Source organism: Oryctolagus cuniculus, chromosome 1, assembly GCF_964237555.1.
Source record: "Oryctolagus cuniculus chromosome 1, mOryCun1.1, whole genome shotgun sequence".
Lineage (NCBI taxonomy): Eukaryota > Metazoa > Chordata > Mammalia > Lagomorpha > Leporidae > Oryctolagus > Oryctolagus cuniculus.
The window spans coordinates 5,917,841-5,940,602 of NC_091432.1; the positions used below are offsets into that span (position 1 = coordinate 5,917,841).

Consider the following 22,762-nt stretch of genomic DNA (forward strand, 5'->3'; position numbering starts at 1 on the left):
CTAGGGCCTACCTGCAGCCCCTTCTCCAGCCCTGATACCCCAGCCTCCCCTCCCCCCGTCTCAGACCCCGACCTCTGGGGCAGCTCACATCCTGGCCATATTCCAAAAAATCGTGGTCTTGTCGCAGAGTTGGTTGGGCCACAGAAAGACTTGGTTGGCCCCAGGTGTCTTCCAGGTGGCCAGGCACTCCCTGCAGGGGCGGCAGGTGCTTGGGGGCCCTCCTTGGCTGTGATCCTGCCCCCAACTCCCGTCTTGCTCAGCAGTCCTGGGACCAGTGGTCAGGCCCCTAAACAGACGCAGGGGGATGGTCAGGAAGAAATCCTGGCGGCCTGGGGCTTGGCCAGCGCCTGCTTCATTGTGGTAAGGCCTTCCTGCGCCATGGAGCTGTCCCACTGCCCAGCCTTGGCAGCTTCTGCAAAGCCCCAAAGTCTGGCCTTAGAGGGCCTGGGGGAGCCTCGTGCCCCCATCCAGCCTCCCGGCCCCCCAACCCCATACTCCAGGAGAGACCCCGGCTGGGGCTCAGGGGTCCTTGGTTTTACATGAGATGGTGGGTGCAGGATGGCTAGGTCGGGAGCGTCAGGCATGAGACTAGACAAGGTGCTCGCCTCCTGAGGGCCCAGGCCGGGGCCAGGTCCAGGGCCTGAGCCCGGATGGGAATCTCCTTTCTTGATTCCCAGCCCGCATGCTGTCTGAGCTACCTGCCCAGCCCTGCCCCTGCTGGCTGCCTCTCCAGGCTTAAACAGGGAGGGGCTCCCTCCGGGGGCTGCTGAAACCATTCCATTCACTATTTTTCTTTTAAGATTTATTTATTTATTTGAAAGAATTACAGAGAGGGGCTGGCGCTGTGGCATAGTGGGTGAAGCTGCCGCCTGCAGTGCCGGCATCCCACATGAGCGCCAGTTTGAGTCCTGGCTGCTCCACTTCTGATCCAGCTCTCTGCTATGGCCTGGGAAAGCAGTGGAAGATGGCCCAAGTCCTTGGGCTCCTGCACCTGTGTGGGAGACCCGGAGGAAGCTCCTGGCTCCTGGCTTCGGATCAGCGCAGCTCCGGCCATTGCAGCCTTCTGGGGAGTGAACCAGCGGATGCCTCTCTGCCTCTGCCTCTCTGTGACTCTGCCTTTCAAATAAAATGAATAAATTTTTTTTTCTTTACAGATTTTATTTATTTATTTGAGAGGTAGAGTTACAGGCAGTGAGAGGGAGAGACAGAGAGGGAGATCTTCCTTTCGTTGGTTCACTCCCTAAATGGCCGCATCAGCCAGAGCTGTGCCAATCCGAAGCCAGGAGCCAGGAGCCAGGAGCCAGGAGCTTCTTCCAGGTCTCCCATGCTGGTGCAGGGGCCCAAGCACTTGGGCCATCTTCTGCTGCTTTCCCAGGCCACAGCAGAGAGCTGGATCGGAAGTGGGGCAGCCGGGACTAGGACCGGCGCTCATATAGGATGCCGGCGCTCATATGGATGCCGGCGCCGCAGGCGAAGGATTAACCTACTGTGCCATGGCACTGGCCCCAAAATGAATAAATCTTTAAAAAAAAAAAAAGTTACAGAGAGAGGGGAAGAGACAGAGATATTCCGTTCGCTGGTTTGCACCCCAGATGGCCACAACAGCCAGAGCTGGGCCAGACGAGCCAGGAGCTAAGAGCTCCGCCCTGGTCTCCCCTGTGGGTGGCAGGGGCCAAGTACTTGGGCCATCTGCTGCTGCTTTCCCAGGCACATCGGCAGGGACCTGGAGACCGTGTCCTATTACATGATTAGGTCATAATCTATGCATCCACTGCACTGAGCATGGTCTGTTGGGTTATTTCGAATTTCCAGTATTATGAATAAAGCTGGCGTGAACACTGTGTGCGCCTGGTACATTCTCATGTCACGTCTGACGGCTCTGAGAACCGCTAAGGCACAGGGCGGGCGCGTGTGGAAGATGCTTTAGCGGAAGCTGCCAGACGGTCGTCCAAGTGGCTGAACCCACTCAGAGCCCCGGCACCACACGGCCGCTCCAGCTGCACCACATCCCGGCGAGCCTTGCGATTGTGAGTCCCTCCTGCTTCGCCGCGGTAGGGGAGGGGAGGTAACGGAGCAGCAGGGGCTCTCCTTGGGTTACCCGCGAGGAGGGCTCTCCTTGGGTTACCCGCGAGGAACGACGTTGGACGGCACGTTCCCTGCTTATCAGCCACCTGCACTCTGGTTTTGTCAAGTGCTTCTGCTCCCTCTTTCAAACCAGACCATCTTTTCCCTGCTGAGTTGTAGGAACTCTTGGTTCCCGGAGAGGAGCCTCTGAAGGCTGTAGTTTTGCCAGGACCTCCTCCTCCTATAGGCTTTGCTTTTCTCCCTCTTAGTGGTTCCAAATGTTACAACTCAGCTCATCAGCCTTTTACTGTGAAGGTTTTCTGTAGCCTGTTGAAGAAAGCTTTGCCTGTCTCAAGGTTATGAAGATATTCTGTTTTCTGGAAGCTTGTACCTGTAGCTTTTTCATGTGGGTGTAAAAGAGCCTTTTATTTATTTTTTTTAAGATTTGTTTTATTTGAAAGAAATAATTACAGAGAGAGAGAGAGAGAGAGAATCTTCCATCCACTGATTCTCTCCCTAGATGGCCACAATGACTGGGCTGGGCCAAGCCGAAGCCAGGAGCCTGAAACTCCATCTGGGTCTCCCACTTGGGTTGCAAGGTCCCAGGCACTCGGGCCATCATCTGCTGGCTTCCCAGGTGCATTAACAGGGAGCTGGATTGGAAGTGGAGCAGCTGGGACTCGAACCGGCGCCCACACGGGATGCCAGTGTCACAACAGCGGCTTAGCCCACTGCACCACAACGCAGTCACCCCTTTTACATTTCTATGGGGTATCATAGATCCTCTGCATGTCCACATAAACTCAGCACGTTAATTTCCACTCCCCCCAAAAAACCTACTGGGATTTTGACTGAGATTACATTAAATCTATAAATCAATGTGGTCAAATAGACTTTACAAAATTGAAGCTTCCAATCTATGAACATAGGATAGCTTTTCAATTAACGGTGTCTTTTTTTATTAATATTTTGTAGTTGTGAAAACGTTACACATATTTTGTTGTGTTTATTCCTAGTTTTTTTTTTTAAGATTTATTTATTTGAAAGGCAGAGAGAGTCAAAGCCAGGAGCCAGGAGTTTCTTCTGGGTCCCAAATGGGTGGCAGGGACCCCAATACTTGGGCATCTTCCACTGCTTTTCCAGGGGCATTAGCAGGGAGTTGGGTTGGAAGCGGAGCAGCCAGGACTTGAATCAGAGCCCATGTGGGATGCAGGTGCCGCAGGCAGCAGCTACCCTGCTGTGCCGCCATGCCAACCCTACTCCTAGGTTGCAGTGATCTATTTATTTGAAAGGCAGGGTGACAGAGAGGGAGAGGGAGAAAGAAAGAGGTCTTCCATCTGCTGGTTCACTACCAAATTGCCCTCAACAGCCAGGCGGAAGTCAGGCCTCCGAAACTTCACTTAGGCCTCTCGTGTGAGTGGCCGGAGCCCAAGTTCTTAGGCCCTCACCTGCTGCCTCCCACGCACGTAAGCAGGAGCTCAACCCACTAGGCCACAGCACAGCCCCACCCACATCTTTCTACTTCCAGTTTCACTTTTGGGAAGTTGCGTTTTTCAAAAAAATTTATCCATTTCACCTAATTTATGTAATCTGGTTGGAATTTGTTCATACAAGCTTTTCTTTTTGCTTGAAACAAACTGACAGAGAGAGGGGAGAGAGAGAGAGAGAAAGAGAGAGAGAGACTCCATTCTGGTCTCCCGTGTTGGTGGCAGGGGCTGAAGCACTTGGGTCATCTGCTGTGTTCCCAGGCACACTAGCAGGGAGCTGGATCAGAAGTGGAGCCGCCAGGACTCGAACCGGCACTCTTTTGTGAATCTGAAAGCCGGGACTCGAGCAGGCACTCAGAATGGGATGGGGGCATTTTAACCACCACCTAACCCACTCAGCAGCAACACCAGCCTCTCATAAATTGCATTTTCCATGACCTTTATGAAGACTGGGCATATGGATTTAAAATATTTTTGCACCAAAATAACTTTTTTTTTATTTGACAGGTAGTTATAGACAGTGAGAGAGAGATAGAGATAAAGGTCTTCTTTCATTGGTTCACCCCCCAAATGGCTGCCCCGGCCTTTGCTGCGCTGATCCGAACCCAGGAGCCAGGTACTTCTCCTGGTCTCCCATGGGGTGCAGGGCCCAAGCACTTGGGCCATCCTCCACTGCACTCCCGGGCCACAGCAGAGAGCTGGCCTGGAAGAGGGGCAACTGGGACCAGAACCTGGTGCCCACATGGGATGCTGGCACCGCAGGTGGAGGATTAACCAAGTGAACCACGGCACCAACCCCAAAAATAACTTATTTTTAAAACTTTCATTTCTGTATTTATTTGAGAGAGAATAACAGATAGATAAAGCTCCCATCCTCTGATTCGCTCTCCAAAGGCCCAGAAGGATCGGGGCTGGGCTAGGCTGAAGCTGGGAGCCAGGAACTCTGTCTCCATGGTGGGTGGCAGGACCCTAACTGCTTGAGCCATCACTGCTGTCTCCCAGGGTCTGAGTTAGCAGGAAACTGGAGTCAGGAGCCAGAGCTGCGTACGGAACCCAGGCACGCCCGTATCAGATACGGGCATCTCAACCAGTGTCTTAACCACTAGGCTAACCGCCCCAACTTTTCTTTTCATTCCATTTTCCACAAACATTTTGAAGTATCCTCAGATACAATGTTTGCAACAGTGCCGCAGGTACTATACGGTGAATACAGTGTCGGCTATCACATCAGTGCTGTTGCTACTGCTGTCATCATACAGGGTGCTGAGCTGTAGAGATGATGGGTATACCTCGGCTTTCGTAGAAGCCACACGCTCTGATAGACCACTTATCTTATCTTTTTTTTTTTTTAAGTTTTTTTTTTTTTTTTTTGAAAGAGCTGGACCAGAATTGGAGCAGCTGGGACTTGAACTGGCGCCCATATGGGATGCCGGCACTGCAGGCTGCTATGCCACAGCCCCGGCCCCAAAACCACTTACCTTTTGAGTTAAGCATTGTCTTCGCTAAGGTTCTCCTTTAAATATAGAAATATTAAAAGAACAGTGAAAAAGAAATAAAAGCATAACAGAGGAGAAAATAAGTAATATAAAATACTTGAGTGGGCCAAAGAGAAAATTAAAAAGCAAGTTGGCAAGTTTGGAGCCTGCTGTATTAGTAATTACAATAGCACGAGTGAATTAAATCCTACAATTAAAAAACAAATGGTCAGACTGTATTTTGGAAAAGAAAGCACCTATATTCTATTAAAAGAGACATACTTGAAATATAAGGGCACAAAAAGGTTGAAATAAAATGATGGGACAATAGACACCATGCACAGCCTGCCAAAGAAAGCTGCTGTGGCCAAAGTAGGCGGGAAGAAAAACAACCCCACCAAAATAAAGGGGGCATTTCATAATGAGGAGAGTCCTAACACGGGGCTGGTGTGTGGTGCCATGGGTTAAGCTACCACCTGCATCACAGGCTTCCCATATCAGAGTGCTGGTTCGAGTCCTGGCCCTTCCAATCCAAATTCCTGCCAACGCTCCTGGGAAGGAAGTGGAGGATGGCCCAAGAGCTTGGGTCCCTGCCAGCCATGTGGGAAACCTGGATGGAGTTTCTGGCTCCTGACTTCGGCCTGTCCCAGCCCTGGTTATTGCAAGCATTTGGGACATGAAAGAGCGGATCGATGTTCTCTCCCTCCCTCCCTGTCACTCTGCCTTTAAAATAAATAAATACAACTTAAGGAAAACCAGAAAATGCATATTCTGAGAAACTGTGCATGAATTTAAACAATTTTTGCACCAAAATAAATTTGCCTTTTATTTCCATTTTCCAAGAACTTTTTTTTTTTTTAAAAGATTTATTTTATTTCTTTGAAAGGCAGACTTATAGAGAGGAAGAGACAGGGAGAGAGATCTTCCATCTGCTGGTTCACTCCCCAAATGGGCACAACATCTAGGGCTGGGGCTGGGGCAGGCTGAAGCCAGGATGCAGGAGCTTCTTCCAAGTGTCCCACGCGGGTGCAGGGGCCCCAGCACTGGGCCGTCTTCCCCTGCTTTCCCAGGCGCATTAGCAGGGAGCTGGATCAGAGTGGAGCAGCTGGGACTCGAACCAGCGCTGGATGCCATAGTCACAGGTGGTGGCTTTACCCACTGTGCCACAACGCGGGCCCATTCCAAGCACTTTTTTTTTTTTTTAAGATTTATTTTATTTATTTGAAAGATAGAGTTACAGAGAGAGGAAGAGACAGGGAGAGAGGTCTTCCATCCGCTGGTTCACTTCCCAGATGGCTGCAATGGCTGGAGCTGTGCTGATCCAAAACCAGGAGCCAGGAGCTTCTTCCAGGTCTCCCACATGGGGCAGGGGTCCAAGGACTTGGGCCATCCTCCACTGCTTTCCCAGGCCACAGCAGAGAGCTGTACTGGAAGTGGAGCAGCCGGGACTCAAACCAGCGCCCACGTGGGATGCCGGTGCTTCAGGCCAGGGCTTTAACCCGCTGTGCCACCAAGAACTTTTTGAAATATTCTCGTATATATGCTATAAGCATTACATGTGTGTACATATTGTTAACGTTTATATTTATTTTTATTTGAAAGCGCAGACACGGAGAGAGGCAGACGGATCTCCCATCTGCTGGTTCACTCCTCAAACGCCAGCGATGGCCAGGGCTGGCCAGGTCGCGGCCAGGAGTCCGGCACTCAGTCTAGGTCTTCCCATGGGGGACAGAGCCCCAACCACGTGACCCATCACCTCCCAGAGCGCTGACCGGACACTGCACCTGCTGCAGCGCTGGGGCCTGCACGGATGCGGGCATCCCAAGGCTTCCCCTGCGGGCCACGCTTCGTGTCTCCGGCCCTCCAAACTCCACGCTCTGCCTCTCCGGTCTGGAACCGTGCCAGGCCCCGGCCACCGGCACCAGGGGCGAGGCGGAGCCGGGCACGGACCACGTCCTCCTCTTCCCCTCGCCCTCCCGAGGCGGCGGCCGGCACGGACCACGTCCTCCTCTTCCCCTCGCCCTCCCGAGGCGGCGGTCGCACGGACCACGTCCTCCTCTTCCCCTCGCCCTCCCTCACTCCCCGCCGTCCCCAGGAACCCCCGCGCTGCCGCACACACGCGCGGGGACTTCCCCAGCGGACGGAGACGCTGCGCCCCGCCTCGGCCCCGCGCGCCGCGCGGGAAGTCACCCGGAGGCGGGGGCGGGCCCTCCGCAGCCGCGCCTTTTGATTGGGTACCAGGTCGAGGGAGCGTCGCCATTGGCTGCAACGCCTGTCGTTCTGCGCCCGGGCCCCAGCTTGTAAGAGGCAGCCGGCAGCCGAGAGCGCGCCCGGAGTCGGGATGGCGGAGGGCTGGGCTCCGGTGTTAAAGGCGAGGAGGCCGCGTGCCGTGCCTCCCGCGCCCCCGGCGGACGGACTCCCTCGAGTCTGGGCTCCGGGCCCCGCTTCCCAACGGCCACGCGCGCCCGCGCGTGCGCAGCAGCCCAGCCGCGCTCCCGGCGGGCGGTGGGCGGGGCGGCGGGCGGGGGCGGGCGGGGAGGGCGAGGGTGGGGGAATGGGGAGCCGGGGTGGGGGCGATGGACCAGAGGCGCAGCCGAGGGGCGATGTCGGTGGAGAAGGGGCTCCTGCTGAGGTATTCGCGCCAGAGCTCGAAGGAGCCGCGGGGCAAGCAGGGTAGCGGGACGAGGCCGGGCGACGAGGCCCGCGACCCGGCCACAGCCCGCGGGCGTTCCCCTCGGGGGCTGTGCTGGAGGAGGGCGCAGAAACAGCGGCCGAAAGATAGGGTGTGGGTGCCCTGGAACGGGCTCATCGTGATCGGGAAGAGACTGGAGCTCCTGGGCAGAAGCACGCGGAAGCCTCGGGACGAGGACTGGAGGGCGGAGGGTGGGGAGAAGGCGAGCCGCAGTCCCGAGAGGATGGACGCCAGGCTAACGCGCCCTGCAGACGTGGAGAAGGGCAGCCCCCGGCGGCTCTGGGGACAGCAAGCGGGCGCGCCCCCAACAGGGGCCCCGTCCAGGGGCGCCAGGGCAACGGCCGGGCCTCGGAGCGGGTCTGGGTTCGAGGAGAGGTTGAGGCCTACTGCGGACCAAGTGCGGACCAGCGGGGAGGACCTGCGGCCCGGAGGATATAAACTGGGTCAGGATGCGACGGAGCTGCGGGCCAGTGGAGAGAGGCTGCGAGCCAGTGCAGGAGAGAGCCGCGGGTCCAGAGGAGAGAAGCTGAGGTCCAGAGGAGAGAGCCTGGTGTCCATAGGGGAGAAGCGGGGGTCCAGTGGAGGGAGGCTGAGGTCCAGTGGAGGAGAGAGCCTGGTGTCCAGAGGAGAGAAACGGGGGTCCAGTGGAGAGAAGCTGAGGCCAAGCGGAGAGAGGCCGAGGTCCAGTGGAGAGAAGCTGGGGATTAGTGGAGAAGATCTGCGAGCCACTGGAAATGAGAAGCTGGGATCCAATGGGAAGAAGCTGGCCAGCAGAGAGAAGCTGGAGGGCGCCAGAGCGGGGGGCGCGCAGGAGGAGCCCGGTGGCAGGGGGCCCGCAGTGACCGAGGACCAGATGGAGACTCCTTTTGAAAGTGCGGGGCACGATGAAGAACTGGAGGGGCCCGAGGGGGCGGCGGAAGCGGAGGAGGAGGTCCTGGGCGCCCGCGGAGATTAGCGATGAGTCTGTTTCTACGGAAGAGAGAGACGCTAGAGGTGAAGATGCCCACGAGTGGCAGACACAGGGAAGGAGACACAGGGAAGAACTGAATGATGGAAAGGGGAGATTAGAACCAAGCACCACTGCCGCGCCAGGAGCCGTGGAGAGGAGAGGGAAGGGGTCTGGGCCTAACGGAAGGGAGAGGGCATGAGGACCGCAAGGACGGAGGCGGAGTAGCTGGAGTGCCCAGGAGGACGTGGGAGCCCCGGGGAGCAGAAGGAGATCAGTGGAGAACAGCTGAGGGGCTGGCAGGGCAGCATTTGAGAGATGCATTTAGAAGGGACTAGAAAGATTTCACCTACAACATGCTGGATGTAGATGTAGGAGAACGCACAGTGAGAAATGGAGACTCACAGCCGGATAAAGGATCGCTATTGAGGGTTGTGGAAGCAGGTGCAGGCTCAAGTGAGCAAAACTCCAGAAAGAGAACCCGGAAGGACAGCCTCCAAAGTGACAAAGCGAGAGGAGAGAAGTGAACAGGAAGTGAAGACAAAGCCGTAAGAAGCCATATCCCACCGTGGTAATTATGTTTGTTGGTGTTTTTTTTCTTTTTTTTTTCTTTTTTTTTTTTTTTTACAGGCAGAATGGACAGTGAGAAGAGAGAGAGACAGAGAGAGAAAGGTCTTCCTTTGCCGTTGGTTCACCCTCCAATGGCCGCCGCAGCCGGCGCACCACGCTGATCCAATGGCAGGAGCCAGGTGCTTCTCCTGGTCTCCCATGGGGCGCAGGGCCCAAGCACTTGGGCCATCCTCCACTGCCTTCCCGGGCCACAGCAGAGAGCTGGCCTGGAAGAAGGGCAACTGGGACAGAATCCGGCGCCCCGACCGGGACTAGAACCCGGGGTGCCGGCGCCGCAGGCGGAGGATTAGCCTAGTGAGCTGCCGTGCTGGCCATGTTTGTTGGTTTTTAAAACTATTTTCTTGCCTATGCTTTACACTCCTCCCCTGTGTAGCCAGTTTTGCAGTCTTAATGTCTTTTTGCAGGGCTCTGCATTCACAGAAGTGTTCCTCAAAAAGTTCATGGGGAAATGGAATTAAATAAGTTTATTTTAGTTCTAAAAAACTTTGAAACCCACACGTCATTCTTTCACAATAGGTGTTCTCATGAACTTTTAAAATTTATTTAAATGGCCACAGCAGGGCTGAGCCAGGTCTAAGCCAGGAGCCAGGAACTTCTTCCAGGCCTCCCACATTGGTGCAGGGCCCCAAGTACTTGGGCTATCCTCTGCTGCCTTCCCAGGCACATTAACAGGGAGCTGGATTGGACATGGAACAGCTGGGATTCAAACCAGCGCCCACATGGGATGCCAGCACTGCAGGGTTAGGCTTAACAGCATGGGCCCCAGTAAATAAGTCCTTAAAAAAAGTTTATTTGAAAGGCAGAGCAACAAAGAGAGTGGAGAGAAGAGAGATACAGACAGATGTTCCTCCCTTGGATTCACTCCTAAATGTCCGCAGCATTCAGGTCTTGGGATCAGGCCAAAGACAGGAGCCAGGAACTTTCGTCCTGGTGTCCCATGTGAGTGGCAGGTGCCCAAGTTCTTGGGTCATCAACTTATGCCTTCCCAGGCTCATTAGCAGGAAGCTGGATTGGAAGCAGAGCAACCAGGACTTGAGCTGGCACCCCGATGTGGGACGCCAGTGTTGCCAGCTGTGGCTTAACCCGCTGTGCCACAGTGTTGATCCCTATTAACCTTCCATATACCTGGACCCAGCTCATCCTCACTGATCTTTCCTTTCACTAGCCCTATAATTGGGTCCAGAATAATTTCTGAGCTCCGCAATTTTAATCACTTAACCGTGATCACTTCCACAATGTCCGCTCATGTCTGCATCTGGTTGGCATGGCTTATGCCCATCTGAAGTTATCTCAGTTGCTTGTACTGCGTGTTTCCATCCTTCAGTTTCTTTCTTTTTTGTTTTTAAAACATTTATTTATTTTGAAAGTCAGCATCACAGAGAAAGAGGGAGAGACACAGAGAGAAAGATCTTCTACTCACTGATTCACTCCCTAGATGGCCACAGTGGCCACCGCTGAGCCAGGCCAAAGCCTGGAGCTTCATCCAGGTCTCCCACATGGGGGGCAGGGGCCATCTTCCGCCACTTTTTCTAGGCCATTAGCAGGGAGCTTGATGGGAAATGGAGTGAGCAGGACACAAACTGGCACCCGGATGGGATGCTGGCATTGCAGGCCGTGGCTTTACCCACCGCGTCACAGTGCTGACTCCATTGACTTCTAGTTATTCATCCTGATATTGTGCATTTCCAAGCTTCCCTCATGCAGTCCGTCTCCTGTCATCCCTGGGAAGATGTACTTACTGTCAAGATTTCAACGTCAAGATTCAGGTTCTTAGGTGGGCTTGTTTCCTGTGGAGGGGGGGAAGTGGTGGCTGAAAGTCGTCAATAGTGCGGATGATCGGAGAGCTTTACCACCTTTTGCATTCTGTACTTTTAATAAAAGCACACAGAATTTCCAGGCAGCAGAAAGTTGATTGATCATAGCCTAACACAGCGCAAGTAATAGATCACGTTGAAATAGCCTCATGGTTTTTAATTGTCAAGTTTTCCACATACCTTTGGCTAATTTTCACCAAAGCCTTCCAGATATCTATTACCCCCTTGCTGTGTTTTTGTGCATCTGGTCAAATCTAACAGACGGTCTCTCTCAATTCTTGTTGTTGTTGTTAGTGGTGGTGATAATTTCCATCTTGGAGCCCTTCCTCCGCTGGATCTGATGTGGAAGAGTTGTTTTCTGCACTTGCCTCATAGCTGCCTCCTAGGGCTTCTTGCCACTGCTTTCCATTCTTCTGTGTTAGATTTTCTTCTCTCTGGATCTTAGATCTTCTTCCCCTTTCTTGTTTTATCCTTCACTTTTGTCAGCTGCATCGTTCAATAGCTTTAAAAGAAACTAATCATGAGAACTAAGCTTTATGACATTGTGTCTGTCCAAAAACATTGATTCTTTGCTCATATTTGGTAGTTTAGCTAGGTATGAAATTCTAGATTGGAAATATTTTTCTCTTGGAATTTTTTCTAGATTTATTTTATGTATTTCAAAGACAGGATTACAGAGAGAGGTAGAGACACACAGAGAGAGAGGTTTTCCATCTGCTGTCACTCCCCAAATGGCTGATCTGAAGCCATGAGCCAGGAGCTTCTTCCAGGTCTCCCACATGGGTACAGGGGCCTAAGGATTTGGGCCATCCTCTGCTACATTCTCAGGTGCATTATCAGGGAGCTGGATTGGAAGTGGATCAGCTGGGACTCCAACTGGTGCCCATATGGGATGCCAGTGCTGCATAGGCCAGCACTTTAACCCTCTGTGCCACAGCACTGGTCCCTCCCTTGAATTTTAAAGGCAGCCTCCTTTATCTTTTTTTTATGATTTATTTATTTGAAAGGTAGAGTTATGGAGTGGGAAAGACAGAAGGAGAGAGAGAGAGAGAGAGAGAGAGAGAGAGAGAGAGAGAACACTTCCACCCACTGGTTCACTCCCCAAATGGCCACAATGGCCAGGGCTTGGCCAGGCTAAAGCCAGGAGCCAAGAGATTCATCTGGCTCTCCCATGTGGGTGCAGGGGCCCAAGCACTTGGGCCATCATCTGCTGCTTTCCCAGGTGTATTATCAGGGAGCTGAATCAGAAATGGAGCAGCCAGTCTCAAGCTGGCACCCATATTGTATACCAGTGCCACAGGTGGCAGCTTTACCCACTAATTCACAGCACCAGCTTCCCCTCCCACATTATGTATTAACTTATAAGTGTTGCTCTTCCTTCTCCTTTTTTCCCTCTCTCTGTTCTACTCCCTAAGCAATTTTATCCTTTTTAAAAATTTTTTATTGGGAGGTGGTTTTGTAGTACTGAGCTTTTCTTTTTTTCTTTTAATATTTATTGATTTTATTTGAAAGCCAGAATTACAGAGTCAGAGGCAGAGACAGAGAGGTCTTCCATCCGCTGATTCACTCCCCAGATGTCTGCAACGGCCGGAGCTGGACTGATCTGAAGCCAGGAGCCAGGAGCTTCTTCTGGGTCTCCCACATAGGTGTAAGGGCCCAAGCACTTGGGCCATCTTCCACTGCTTTTTCAGGTCATAGCAGAGAGCTAGATTAGAAGTGGAGCAGCTAGGACTTGAACTGGCGCTCATATGGGATGCCGGCACTGCAGGCGGTGGCTTTACCCGCCACAGCTCCAGCCCCTCTTTTCTTTCTTTTTTCTTTTTCTTTTCTTTCTTTCTTTCTTTTTTTTTTGACAGAGTGGACAGTGAGAGAGAGAGACAGAGAGAAAGGTCTTCCTTTGCCGTTGGTTCACCCTCCAATGGCCGCCGTGGCCGGCGCTCTGCAGCTGGCGCACCGCGCTGATCCAATGGCAGGAGCCAGGTGCTTCTCCTGGTCTCCCATGGGGTGCAGGGCCCAAGCACTTGGGCCATCCTCCACTGCACTCCCTGGCCACAGCAGAGAGCTGGCCTGGAAAAGGGGCAACCGGGACAGAATCCGGCGCCCTGACCGGGACTAGAACCCGGTGTGCCGGCGCTGCAAGGCGGAGGATTAGCCTGTTGAGCCATGGCACCGGCCTTTTTCTTTTTTTAAATATTTCTTTATTTGAAAGGCAGAGTTACAGAGAGAATGAGAGCGAGCGAGAAGAGAGGTCTTCCATCTGCTGGTTTACTCCCCAAGTGGACATAAGAGCTGAGGCTGGGTCAGGGCAAAACCAGTAGCCAGGAGCTTCATCTAGGTCTCCTACTTGGGTACAGGGGCCCAAGGACTCGGGCCATCTTCCTCTGCTTTCCCAGGTGCATTAGCAGGGAACTGGATCACAAGTGGAGCAGCTGGGACTTGAACCGGTGCCCATTTGGGATGCCAGTGTCACAGGAGTGGCCTAACCTGCTGTGCTACAATATCAGTTCCCCTTTTTTTAAAGTTAATTGATTTTTATTTATTTTGAAGGCAGAGTGATACACAGAGAGAATGAAAGCCCTCACAACTGCTGGCTCACTCCACAAATGCCTGCAGTGGCTAGAACTGGGCCAGGCCAAAGCCAGAAGCCTAGAAGTCCACCCGGGCCTGCCATGTTGGTGGCAAGAACGCAAGCATCTGGCCGCCACCTGCTGCCTCTGAGGGTCACACCAGCTGCAGCCGGATCGGAGCAGAGCAGCAGACCTGCATCAGGCACAGTGATGTGGGAGCCCGGTGTCCCAGGCGGGTCTGACCCACCGTGCCACAGTGCCCGCCCCACTTGTTGTTTTAGTTTTGACCCTACAGATGTACCACTTTCCTGCTCTGTGCAGTTTCCTGCATGCTGCCTCTCGGTGGCTCAGCCTGCATCCTCGCCCTGTTTTCTGTGGCTCTACTAGGGCAGGGTGGAGCCAGACGTACAGCTCCTTCCTTCTCCTTTTTTCCCTCTCTCTGTTCTACTCCCTAAGCAATTTCATTAACTTTATCTCTTATTCTTGATACTGCATTTTTGTATGTTAACTGGTTTGTTCACTGATGGCTTCTTGTTTATGTACATGACACTTCTTAGCTCACATACATGTTCTCAGCGTTCTGAGGTTTTTCCCATTCACAAATCTTGTGTTTTCAGACCGTTTTCCCTAAATTTCCTTCCACTTTTTTTCTGTTTTGTGTGTATGTGTGTGTTATGGGGTGACTATTCTTGGACATTTGACCTTTGGCTGCCTGTTCATGTTAGGAGCGTGGCATCAAGCAGTGCTGAGTGGAACCTCTGCCCTTGGAGGGAGGGGCTGTCTGTCTGATGGGCCTCGCACTGTGGACGCTGGAACAGTGGATGGTCACTGGATATCCCGTCTGTAGACCACCTTGCAGGACTCTGGTTTCTCCCGAGAATTCTCCTGTTGTGTGTCTGAGGGATGGTCGCACGACCGTGTTGCTGAGGTTGTGTCTAGGCCAGGGGGCCACCCCTATTAATTCTTTTTAATCTACATGAGCCACCCTCTTGTTGTGTTGTTAGCATCTTTGACTCCTTTTAAGAATTCAGGCCAGGGACATGATCAGAGCACCTGGGTTGGGTCCTGGCTCTGGTTCCCAATCCAGGTTCCTGCTGGTGCAGATCCTGGAAGGCAGCAGGTCGTGGCTCAAGCAATTGAGTTGTTGTTGGCCTCGTGGGAGACCTGGATTGGGTTCCTGGGTCCTGGCTTCAGCCAGGCCGGTCCCAGCCATTGTGGGCATTTGGGCAGTGGAGCAGCAGGTAGGGACACTGTGTCTCTGCTTAGAAAAGGAAAGAAAGAGAGAGAGAGAGAGAGAGAGAGAGAGAGAGAGAAGGAGGGAAAGAGAGGGAGGGAGGGGAATCTCACGGGTGTCCCACATTTGACTACGCCCAATCGTGTGTGTAGTCCAGTTTCCTATCACTGTAGTTCCTGCATTTGTTCAACTGGAAGTTGGGATTAGAGGCCCCGGGTTCTCCCTGTCTGTTCAGTTTTCCTGTGATTGTTTACTATCTGTGCCCACTGGCAGGTGACTTTCATGAAGGCAGTGATGTGTGGTGGCCTGCTCTGGTCCAGTGTGCAGCCAGCTCAGTAGGTGCACAGTACATATGAGGATACTTCAGAGAGTTTGTGGAAAATGAAACTGAAAGGTAAGTTTTGAGGGCAGGTGTTCAGCCTAGTGGTTTGGCTCCCCATGTCCTGGGTTTGATTCCCAGCTCTTGCTCCTGATTCCAGCTTCCTGTTAATGCAGGCCCTGGGAGGTATAGCGATGGCACAAGTAGTTGATGTCCGAGCACCCACATGGGAGGCCTGGATTGAGTTTCTGGCTCCCAGCCTCAGCCCTGACCCAGGCTAGCTGTTGAGTGCATCTGGGGAGTGAACCAGAAGATGTGAGTTCTCTCTCTCTCCCTCCCTCCCTCCCTCCCTCTCAAATTTTTTAGAGATTTTGAATCAGTCCATAACATTTAGTGACTTTACTGGTCTCAATACTATTTGACATCTGTTGTCAAATTGCTGTACTAGGGGCTGGCATTGTGGCATAGTGGGTCACACTGCTGCCTGCAATGCTGGCATCACATATAAGCACCAGTTCGAGTCCCGGCTGCTCCACTTCCCATCCAGCTCCCTGCTGATGCATCTGGGAAGGCAATGGAAAACGGTCAAAGTACTTGGGCCCTTGCCACTCATGTGAGAAACCCAGACAGAGTTCTAGACCCCTGGCCTCGACCTGACCCAGCACCAGCCATTGTGGTCATTTGGGGAGTGGGCAAGTGGATAAAATCTCTCTCTCTCTCTCTTTCTCTCTCTCTCTCTCTCTCTCTCTGTGTGTGCATGTATTTTCACATAAATAAATAAATCTTTAGAAATAAACTAAAAAAATTCTGTATAATTTCCTGTTAGAATGTGTCACACTTTTTCAATTCTCGAACACCTGAAAATGTCTTCATTCTGTGCTGTCCTGCAGGGTGTCCAGGCACCGAATTCCCCCTCTGCAGCTTGAAGATGCGCTCCTGGCTTCCTCCCTCCAGCGCGGCTGCTGGGAGTCTGGGTCTCCTTTGGTGCGGGAGCTGTGGCACGGCCAGTGTCTGTGTAGGTGGCCTGTTGTCTCCTCCCCCGCTCTGACATTTCCGCTTCTGCATTGACTGGGAGTCGACTGCTTGCTTGGCTGTCCCTTCTCTGGGAACTCGGATCCCGCGGTTAGACAGTGAGGTGGAGATGTTGGGAGCGCGAGGAGGAGCTGTGAGGAGAGGCGCAGATGGCTCAAGCCTGCTAGTGGGGTCTTTCTGACCAATGCTGGGGATTGCTAATGGGCACTGAATTCTCGCACTAATCAGAGCAGCTCTTAAGCAGAGTAACTTGAAGTGCCAAGCAGTTTACATGTTCTCTATCATTTAATCCTGCTAGCAGCTCCTAGCATTTGCATGTTGCTCTGTCAACTCTACCAACTAGAGACTACCAGGGCCAGTCCTGAGCTCCGTCAGCCTGACCCAGGGACCACAGTGCAAACCACTGAGCTTAACTGCCCCCTCCATTTGTCCTGAACCAGCCTGGAACTCAGTTTTCTTTCTTTTTTAAAATTTATTTTTTTTATTTATTTATTTTTTGACAGGCAGAGTGGACAGTAAGAGAGAGAGACAGAGAGATAGGTCTTCCTTTTGCCGTTGGTTCACACTCCAATGGCCGCCGTGGTTGGCGCGCTGCGGCCGGCGCACCGCGCTGATCCGATGGCAGGAGCCAGGAGCCAGGTGCTTTTCCTGGTCTCCCATGGGGTGCAGGGCCCAAGCACCTGGGCCATCCTCCACTGCACTCCCTGGCCACAGCAGAGAGCTGGCCTGGAAGAGGGGCAACTGGGACAGAATCCGGCGCCTCGACCGGGACTAGAACCTGGTGTGCCGGCGCCACAGGTGGAGGATTAGCCTATTGAGCCACGGTGCTGGCCTGGAACTCAGTTTTCTTGGCCTGCCAAAGCAGGCTTTCAGCCTGTCTGGGGGCAGGGAGTGGGGCTGCGTACCAACCCTTCCATTCATCCAGCCAGTGCTTGTTGATGAGTGCCTCCACGGTGAGCTTTTAAGAACATAAACGTCAAAAAACAATGATGCTTTTTTCTTTCCCAGATCTCTGCTTTCCCAAGATCATCACTCCTAGCCTCCTCTGGAAACTCAGAGCCGAGGAGCTGGCGTATCACTTACAGAGGCCTGCACGGGCACGGGGTCGAGACCTGGGCAGTCTCAGTTGTGTGAAAGTCTCTCCGATTGCACCACACAGTTTACGAATTGTGAACCAAACCATCAGATGTGCTCTTCGCTTAGAGGGGATACTAGAGTCAGTCCACGGAGGCTACAGAGAAAAGTGAAGATCAAGACGTAACAATGCCCCGTAAGTGCAGATTTTCAATGATCTAGGTAGCTAGAGCTTTATGTACGTAATACCTTTTCCTACTAAAATTAACCAAAATGCACACATTCCAGCAAATTGAGGACTCCTGAGTGAACTTATGATTTATTTATTTTTTTACACTTAAAAAGCAAAGAGGTTTATTTAGCTTACCATCAGGGAGATCTAAGCACCTGCATGTGCTTCTGGTGAGGGCCACATGGCAGATAGCAGCACGTGCTGGTGGTGGTGGCGGTGGTGGTGGTGGTGGTGGTGTGTGTGTGAATCACAAGGGGAGAGAGGAAGCAAGATATATATTTTTTTTTCAAAAATATTATTATTTATGTATTTGAAAGGCAAAATGAGAGGGAGAGAGAGAACAAGAGAGAGAGAGAGCAAGCTCTTCATTGACTGGTTCACTCCCTGATGCTGGTGGCTGGGCTGGGCCAGAAAACCAGGGCCAAGAGCGCCATCTGGGTCTTCCAGTGGGTGACCGGAACCCAAGCACTTGGGCGATCATGTGGTGCCTTCCAGGTGCATTATCAGGGAGCTAGATCGGATGGATCGGGAGCAGAGGCAGGATCTGATTCCAGGCACTTCCAGTGGTGGCTTGACCTCTGCACCACAGTTAACTGCCTGCTCCAAGAGCTGTATATATATTTTTTCCCAAAGAAACCTTTTATTTAATGAGTATAAATTTCATAAGTACAACTTTAGGAATATAGTGATTCTTCCCACCATACCCGCCCCTCCTCCCCCACTCCCATCCCTCCTCCTCCCTCTCCCATTCCATCGAATTCTCCATTCAGATTCATGTTCATTTAACTTTATACACAGAAGACCAACTCTATACTAAGTAAAGATTTCAAAAATTTGCACATATACGCACAAAAAAACTGTTTGAGAACAAATTTTATGGTTAATTCTCATAATACAACTCATTGAAGACAAGTCCTGCATGGGAAGTAAGTGCACAGTGACTCCTGGTGTTTTTAATAATTAACACTCTTATGTATGATGTCAGTGATCACCTGAGGCTCTCGGCATGAGCTGCCTAGGCTATGGAAGATTTTGGATCCACAGTCTCCATCAGTATTTAGACAAGGCCATAAGCAAAGTGGAAGTTCTCCCTTCAGAGAAAAATACATCTTTCTTTGATGGCCACTTCTTTCCACTGGAGTCTCTCTCACAGAGATCCTTCCTGTAGGACATTTTTTTTCCAGTGTCTTGGCTTTCCATACCTGAAATGCTCTCATGGGCTTTTCAGCCAGACCAGAATACCTTAAGGGTTGATTCTGAGGTCAAAGTGCTATATAAAGTGGTTGTCATTCTATGAGCCTACTGTGTTGGAACATGCTCCTGTTTAATTCTAACTATTATCTGATCTTATTTATATGATCCCTTTAATGCTTAATCCTATCTATATGATCACTTTAACACTTAATATGGCATTTTTACCACCCAGCTTAATGGAATTTGGGGTCCCATGGCAAGTTTTTAAACTGTACCCTTAGAAGTAAGTCCGTAGGAATGTATGAAGAACTATACAGCTTAACAGTTGTAAACTTCCTCCTCCCTCTCTTATTCACACACTTAACTTTTACTGAGATCTATTTTCAATGGACTTGTTAAGTGAAGAGTTCAACAAATAGTATGAAGAAGAGAGAAAAAAGGAAAAAAACTTTCCTTCACAGTCAGGACAAGGCCTATTCAAGTCATTGCTTCTCAGAGTGTCAATTTCACTTCTACAGGTTTCCTTTTAGGTGCTCTATTAGTTATCACAGATCAGGGAGAACCTATGATATTTGTCCCTTTGGGACTGGCTTATATCACTAAGTATGATGTTTTCCAGATTGATCCATTTTGTTGCAAATACTACTACTGTGTAGTACTCCATAGAGTACATATCCCATAATTTCTTTACCCAGTCTTCAGTTGATGGGCATTTGGGTTGATTCCATGTCTTTTTTAATTTTTTTTTTATTTTTTGACAGGCAGAGTGGACAGTGAGACAGAGAGAGACAGAGAGAAAGGTCTTCCTTTTGCCGTTGGTTCACCCTCCAATGGCCGCCACAGCCGAAGCGCTGCGGCCGGTGCACCGTGCTGATCCGATGGCAGGAGCCAGGTGCTTCTCCTGGTCTCCCATGGGGTGCAGGGCCCAAGCACTTGGGCCATCCTCCACTGCACTCCCTGGCCACAGCGGAGAGCTGGCCTGGAAGAGGGGCAACCGGGAAAGAATCCGGCGCCCTGACCGGGACTAGAACCCGGGGTGCCGGCGCCGCAGGCAGAGGATTAGCCTATTGAGCTGTGACGCCGGCCCCCATTTGGATTTCCTCTTTTGAAAAATGTCTGTTTAAGTCCTTTGCCCATTTCCCTTTTTTAAAAGATTTTATTTATTTATTTGACAGGTAGAATTACAGACAGTGAAAGGGAGAGACAGAAAGAAAGGTCTTCCTTCCATTGGTTCACTCCCCAGTTGGCCACAACGGCTGTAGCTGCGCCGATCCAAAGCCAGGAACCAGGTGCTTCTTCCCAGTCTCCCACGTGGGTGCAGGGGCCCAAGCACTTGGGCCATCTTCTACTGCTTTCCCAGGCCATAGCAGAGAGCTGGATTGGAAGAGGGGCAGCCAGGACTAGAACCAACACCCATATGGGATGCCAGTGCCACAGGTGGAAGATTAACCTACTAAGCCACAGAGCCAGCACCTGCCCATTTCTTAACATGGTTGTTTATTTTGTTGTTGTGGAGTTTCTTGATCTCTTTATGTATTCTAGTTATTAATCCTTTATCAGTTACATAGTTTGTAAATAATTTCTCCCATTCTGTCGGTTGCCTCTTCACTTTCTTGAGTGTTTCTTTTGCAATACAGAAGCCTCTCAATTTGATGTAATCCTAATTCGTTAATTTTGGTTTTTATTGCCTGTGCCTCTGGAGTCTTTCCAAGAACTCTCTCTTTTTTTAAAGATAGATTTATTTATTTATTTGAAAATCAGAGTTACACAGAGAGAAAAGGAGAGAGAAAGAGAGGCAGACAGAGAGAGAGGTCTTCCGTCCACTGGTTCACTCTCCAACTGGCCGCAACACCCAGAGTTGCGCCAATCCAAAGCCAGGAGCCAAGAGCTTCTTTCAGGTCTCCTACGTGAGTGCAGGGGTCCAAGCACATGGGCCATCTTCTACTGCTTTCCCAGGCCATAGCAGAGAGCTGGATTGGAAATGCAGCAGCCAGGGATCGAACCGGTGCCCATCTGGGATGCTGACACTGCAGGCGGTGGCTTTACCCACTACACCACAGCGCTGCCCTCCCCCAAGAACTCTTTGCCTGTGCCAGTATCCTGCTGGTCCCCAGTGTTCTCTAATAATTTGATGGTATCAGGTTGTAGATTTAGGTCTTTAATTCATTTTGAATGGGTTTTTGTCTAAGGTGTAAGGTAGGGGTTCTGCTTCATACTTCTGCATGTGGAAATCCAGTTTTCCCAGCACCATTTGTTGAAGAGACTGTCCTTGCTCCAGGAATTGGTTTTAGCTCCTTGGTCAAATATAAGTTGGTTGTAGATGCTTGGACTGATTTCTGGCATTTCTATTCTGTTCCACTGGTCTATCCATCTGTTCTGGTACCACAGTACCAGGGTGTTTTGAGTATAACTGTCTTGTAGTATGTCTTGAAATCTGGTATTGTGATGCCTCCAGCTTTGTTTTTGTTGTATAAGATTGCTTTAGCTATTCGAGGTCTCCTGTGTTTCCATACAAATTTCAGCATCATTTTTTTCTTTTTTTTAATATTTATTTTTATTTGAAAGATAGAGTTACAGAGAGAGGTAGAGACAGAGAGAGAGAGGTCTTCCATCTACTGGCTCACTCCCCAGATGGCGCAACACCTGGAGCTGCACTGATCTGAAGCCAGGAGCCAGGAGCTTCTTCTGGGTCTCCCATGTGGGTGCAGGGGCCCAAGGACTTGGGCCATATTCTACTGCTTTTCCCAGGCCATAGCAGAAAGATGGATGGGAAGCGGAGCAGCTGGGACTAGAACTGGAGCCCATATGGGATGCCGGTACTTCAGGCCAGGGCTTTAACCCGCTGCGCCACAATGCCAGCAACCCCCCCCTTTTAAAAAATTTCATTTTTTCCATATCTGAAAAGAATGTCTTTGGTATTTTGATTGGTATCATATTGAATCTATAAGTTGCTTTTGGAAGAATGGATATTTTGATGATATTGATTCGTCCAAATATGAACACGGAAGATTTTCCCATTTTTTGTATCTTCTTCTGTTTCTTTAATGTTTTATAATTCTCATCTTTGACATGCTTGGTTAAATTTATTCCAAACTATTTGATGTTTTGGTAGCTATTGTGAATGGGATTGATTTTATAAATTATTTCTCAGCCGTAGCATTGTCTATGTATACAGAGGCTGTTGATTTTTGTGTATTGATTTTATATCTGATACTTTACTAAAATCTTCTATAAGTTACAATAGACTCTTGATGGAATCTTTTGAATCCTCTCTCTATATAATCATGTCATCTGCAAATAGGGATAGTTTGACTTCCTCGTTCCCAATTTGTATCCCTTTGATTTCTTTTTCTTGCCTAATGGCTCTAAGACTTCCAGGACCATATTGAATAGCAGTGGTGAGAGTGAGCATCCTTGTCTGGTTCCAGATCTCATTGAGAATGCTTCCAACTTTTCCCCATTCAATAGGACTCTGGCCATGGGTTTGTCATAAATTACCTTGACTGTGTTGAGGAATGTTCCTTCTATACCCAATTTGCTTAGAGTTTTCATCATGAAAGGGTGTTGAATGTTATCAAATGTTTTCTCTGCATCTATTGAGATAATCATATGGTTTTTGTTCTTCAGTTTGTTAATGTGATGTATCACATTGATTGATTTGCGGATGTTGAACCATCTGCACATACCAGGGCTAAATCCCACTTGGTCTGGGTGAATGATCTTTCTTATGTGTTGTTGGATTCAATTGGCTAGAATTTTGTTGAGGGTTTTTTGCATCTATGTTCATCAGGGAAATTGCTCTGTGGTTCTCTTTCTCTGTTGTATCTTTTCCGAGTTTAGGAATTAAGGTGATGCTGGCTTCATAGACAGAATTTGGGAGGATTCACTCCCTTTCAATTGTTGTGAATAACTTGAGAAGAATTGGAGTTAGTTCTTCTTTAATTGGTAGAATTCAGCAGTGAAGCCATCTGGTCCTGGGCTTTTCTTTGTTGGAAGGGTTTT

The 22,762-nt window shown here is 50.6% G+C and overlaps 1 protein-coding gene across 3 annotated transcripts in view; it reads left to right on the plus strand.

Moving 5' to 3' along the window:
* Positions 1-7,571: 7,571 nt before the first annotated feature.
* The window catches only part of LOC103346677 (golgin subfamily A member 6-like protein 2), a 32,365-nt gene continuing 17,174 nt past the window's right edge, over positions 7,572-22,762 (plus strand). The window contains exons 1-3 of one of the 3 annotated variants that reach the window (XM_051827973.2): positions 7,572-9,235; positions 15,183-15,303; positions 17,269-17,530. In XM_051827973.2, coding sequence (XP_051683933.2) covers positions 7,603-8,673 — 1,071 coding nt within the window. In that variant the 5' untranslated portion in view covers positions 7,572-7,602 and the 3' untranslated portion in view covers positions 8,674-9,235; positions 15,183-15,303; positions 17,269-17,530. Of the gene's footprint in view, positions 9,236-15,182; positions 15,304-16,118; positions 16,244-17,268; positions 17,531-22,762 lie in introns of all 3 variants that reach the window. The other 2 variants (XM_008252961.4, XM_008252963.4) reach the window with 2 other exon arrangements.